The 3,438-nt window shown below is 35.7% G+C and overlaps 1 protein-coding gene across 1 annotated transcript in view; it reads left to right on the top strand.

The window, feature by feature from the left end:
- LOC106880539 (photoreceptor-specific nuclear receptor) overlaps positions 1-3,438 on the top strand; it is a 59,484-nt gene that overhangs the window by 42,550 nt on the left and 13,496 nt on the right. The window contains exons 2-3 of the mRNA XM_052965841.1: positions 1,063-1,299; positions 2,448-2,574. Coding sequence (XP_052821801.1) covers positions 1,063-1,299; positions 2,448-2,574 — 364 coding nt within the window. The remainder of the gene's footprint in view (positions 1-1,062; positions 1,300-2,447; positions 2,575-3,438) is intronic.

The raw sequence follows: 3,438 nt of genomic DNA, 5'->3' as shown, positions 1-3,438 counted from the left end.
TCATCCTTTCGAGATCGATAAAATAAGAACCAACTGAGTGCTGGAGTCGGTGTAAACGACTTATCGCCTCCTCAAAATTGCTGATCTTGCGCCAAAATTTGAAACCAATATACGGGCAGAGCTGAACTAACAAAAGATAAGAACATAATATTTAATATGCACACAAAAGCGAGCTCTGAAGATGCAGAGGAGACTGTCAAACATTCTGTATACAAATAACAGTTTTCTTATACCTTAATAGGTTTTCACTGAATTGTGTCTCCTCAGTGAAACTAAAAAGCATTTCGTGACAAAATATTCAACTGTTTAGAACGCTTCTATTGGTTTCTGTAATCTATTTTATATTTTGGCAGAAATTAATAGTTTCGTATTTCCCTCTGTTCCATCATCCTTTTCTTTATGTAATTTGTCTTCATTATATAACCTGCTCTTGTGAAAACCATAAAGATAACAATTTCCTATTTTCCTACTATAAAATTCCTACTATTGATCATTACCTAAGACACTATTGTTTTTATAATAATAATCATTTCTACTATAGGCGCAAGGCCTGAAATTTAAGGGAGTGGTTCCAGCTCAGAAATATTATCAATAAGTATTGTTATTTTGGCTTTCATCCTTTCAAGGTCGATAAAACAAGTATCAGTTGAATACTGGGGCCGATGTTATCGACTTGGCCCCTCCACCGAAATTAATGGACTTGTACCAAAATTTGAAATTATTCTTGGTAGTAGTAGTAGTAGTAGTAGTAAGGCGACGAGCTGGCACGCGGGACAAAATGTTAAGCGATCCGACTTTACGTTCTGAGTTCAGATTCCACCGGGATCGACTTTACCTTTCATCCTCGATAAAATAAGTGCCAGTTGAGGACTAGGGTCGACGTAATCGACTAACCCTCCCCCAAAAGTTCGGGTACTGTTGCTATAGTAAAAAGAATTGTAATTGTTGTTGTTGTTGCTGTTGTTGTTGTTGTTGTTGTTATTATTATTATTATTATTATTATTGTTATTATTATTATTATTATTATTATTATTATTATTTCTACTACTATTATTGAAATAGGTTCGCCATGTAAGAAAACTGATGCTCTGTGTCTGGTATGTGGTGACCGAGCATCTGGCAAACATTACGGTGTTCTTAGTTGCGATGGGTGTCGCGGTTTCTTCAAGAGGAGCATCCGTCGAAATCTCGACTACGTTTGCAAAGAAAATGGATCCTGTGTAGTAGACGTTGCAAGAAGGAACCAGTGTCAGGCGTGCCGATTCAAGAAATGTCTGGAAATGAAAATGAACAGAGATGGTGAGTGTGAGTATTTTAAATATTCATTGTTTGATCATGTTCAGTTATATCTAAGCTAAAAGAAGTGGATCATTTCAATAACGTGCTTTAGATTATATACATCTACCTATCTATATAAACAATGCAGTTTTTTATACTTCTTTTATTCTTTTATTTTTCATAATTAAGATAAACAAAGTTCTTTTTTATTCTACAATACTCTTCCATTTATCTGGTAGACTTGCAAAGCCCCTCTTCCAAAATTCAGTTGTCCATGACGAAAAATATTCCTCCAGTACTGTTCTGACCTCGTCTACAGAATTCATATTTTTCCGTCCAAATCATTTTGAAGAGTGCGGAATAAGTGATAATTAGATGGGGTAATGTCCGGTGAATATGATGGGTGGGGCATCGTTTCCCATTCAAACTGTTCCAGTCTTTGGAATGTCATCCTCGCTGTATGTAGTCGAGCATTATCCTGATGAAAGAACACCTTTCGTCTTGAAACCAAAGACGGTCGTTTTTCTTCTAGTAAACACCTGCCAATATATACAGACTGCACAATTACAAAAACTGTAAGCCACAGCAAAACTTATAAAAAGAAAAGAAAAAAATTTTTTTAATTCAGAAATTCAAAAATTCAACGAAGTGAACACTGTATTTTTTTTTTCTATCAGTAATTAAAAACAGAACATGATGAATTGCTAACAATCACTAACTAAATGGGCATTTTGCGTTACCGTATTTTCCTGCTTAAAAGTCGAATTTTTCAGACCAAAACTGTCAGCCAATAAAGGTCGGCCGACTTATACACCAAGACGACTTTCGAGAGCCCAAAAATGTGAAATGCGGCAGGATTCGGAAGGACAGTGACAATGTTTGAATGTTTACATTACATGTGTGCACTATATACTATGTAGACTTGTATGCCGAAAATACGTATCCCTGAGCTCATGGGATCAACATCTTCACTTAGCAATAGGTGGCGATTGAAAAGATTGTGACTTCAGACACAAAATAATCAAATAGTTGTTAGACTTGATATGACAAAAATAATTGTTAATTTCTATTGCTATGCAAAAGCTCTTTAAAAAAATACTACCATCAGAGTTGTCAATAGCGAAAGGTTGCTTCAAAATAAATAAATTATCGTTATTGTTTAATTCCAGCCGTTCAACATGAAAGAGCACCAAGATCTTACCAACAACGACACTCGGGTCCAGAAGAAATCAGAAGACACAATGAAGAAAACCAAGTACCATTTGTCCCTATTACGAAAATTCTGGACCACCCAAGGTTTTTATCAACAATTTCATTTTAGATAATGTTCAATTACAAATATATGAAAATTATAATTATTAGTTAGGCGCAGGAGTGGCTGTGTGGTAACTAGCTTGCTTACCAACCACATGGTTCCGGGTTCAGTCCTACTGCGTGGCACCTTGGGCAAGTGTCTTCTACTATAGCCTCGGGCTGACCAAAGCCTTGTGAGTGGATTTGGTAGACGGAAACTGAAAGAAGCCCGTCGTATATATGTATATATATGTATGTATGTGTGTTTGTGTGTCTGTGTTCGTGCCCCCATCATCGCTTGACAACCGATGCTGGTGTGTTTACGTCCCCGTAACTTAGCGGTTCGGCAAAAAGAGACCGATAGAATAAGTACTAGGCTTCCAAAGAATAAGTCGTCGGGTCGATTTGCTCGACTAAAGGCGGTGCTCCAGCATGGCCGCAGTCAAATGACTGAAACAAGTAAAAGAGTAAAGAGTAAAAAGAGAGTTCTATCATTTTCTTTGTATGTATGTATGTATGTATGTATGTACATGCATACACAGTGTCAGTGATCGAACATGTGTATTATTCACATGTGTTTTTCTTTTTTCTTTTTTCTTTATCCCTGGATCTCTTTCCCTATCTTCTTTCTCCGCTCTTGCTCCTCTTCTCTGAACTTGTCTCTGCTTATCCGACAAAGAATTATGCCCAAAACGTCATATTTTTATTTTTAACATTCTCTTCATTACATTTTTCTAAGAGTTTCAAAATAATTTTAAGTGTAAACGTTCCTTGGACATCTATCGTTTTTATATTTGAATCGCTTTTTGTTATTGATTTATTTATGTATATATATATATATATATATATATATATATATATATATAT

Source organism: Octopus bimaculoides, chromosome 2 (genome assembly GCF_001194135.2).
Source record: "Octopus bimaculoides isolate UCB-OBI-ISO-001 chromosome 2, ASM119413v2, whole genome shotgun sequence".
Lineage (NCBI taxonomy): Eukaryota > Metazoa > Mollusca > Cephalopoda > Octopoda > Octopodidae > Octopus > Octopus bimaculoides.
Note: the sequence above shows the minus strand (reverse complement) of the source record. Positions and strands in the feature narration are given on the sequence as shown.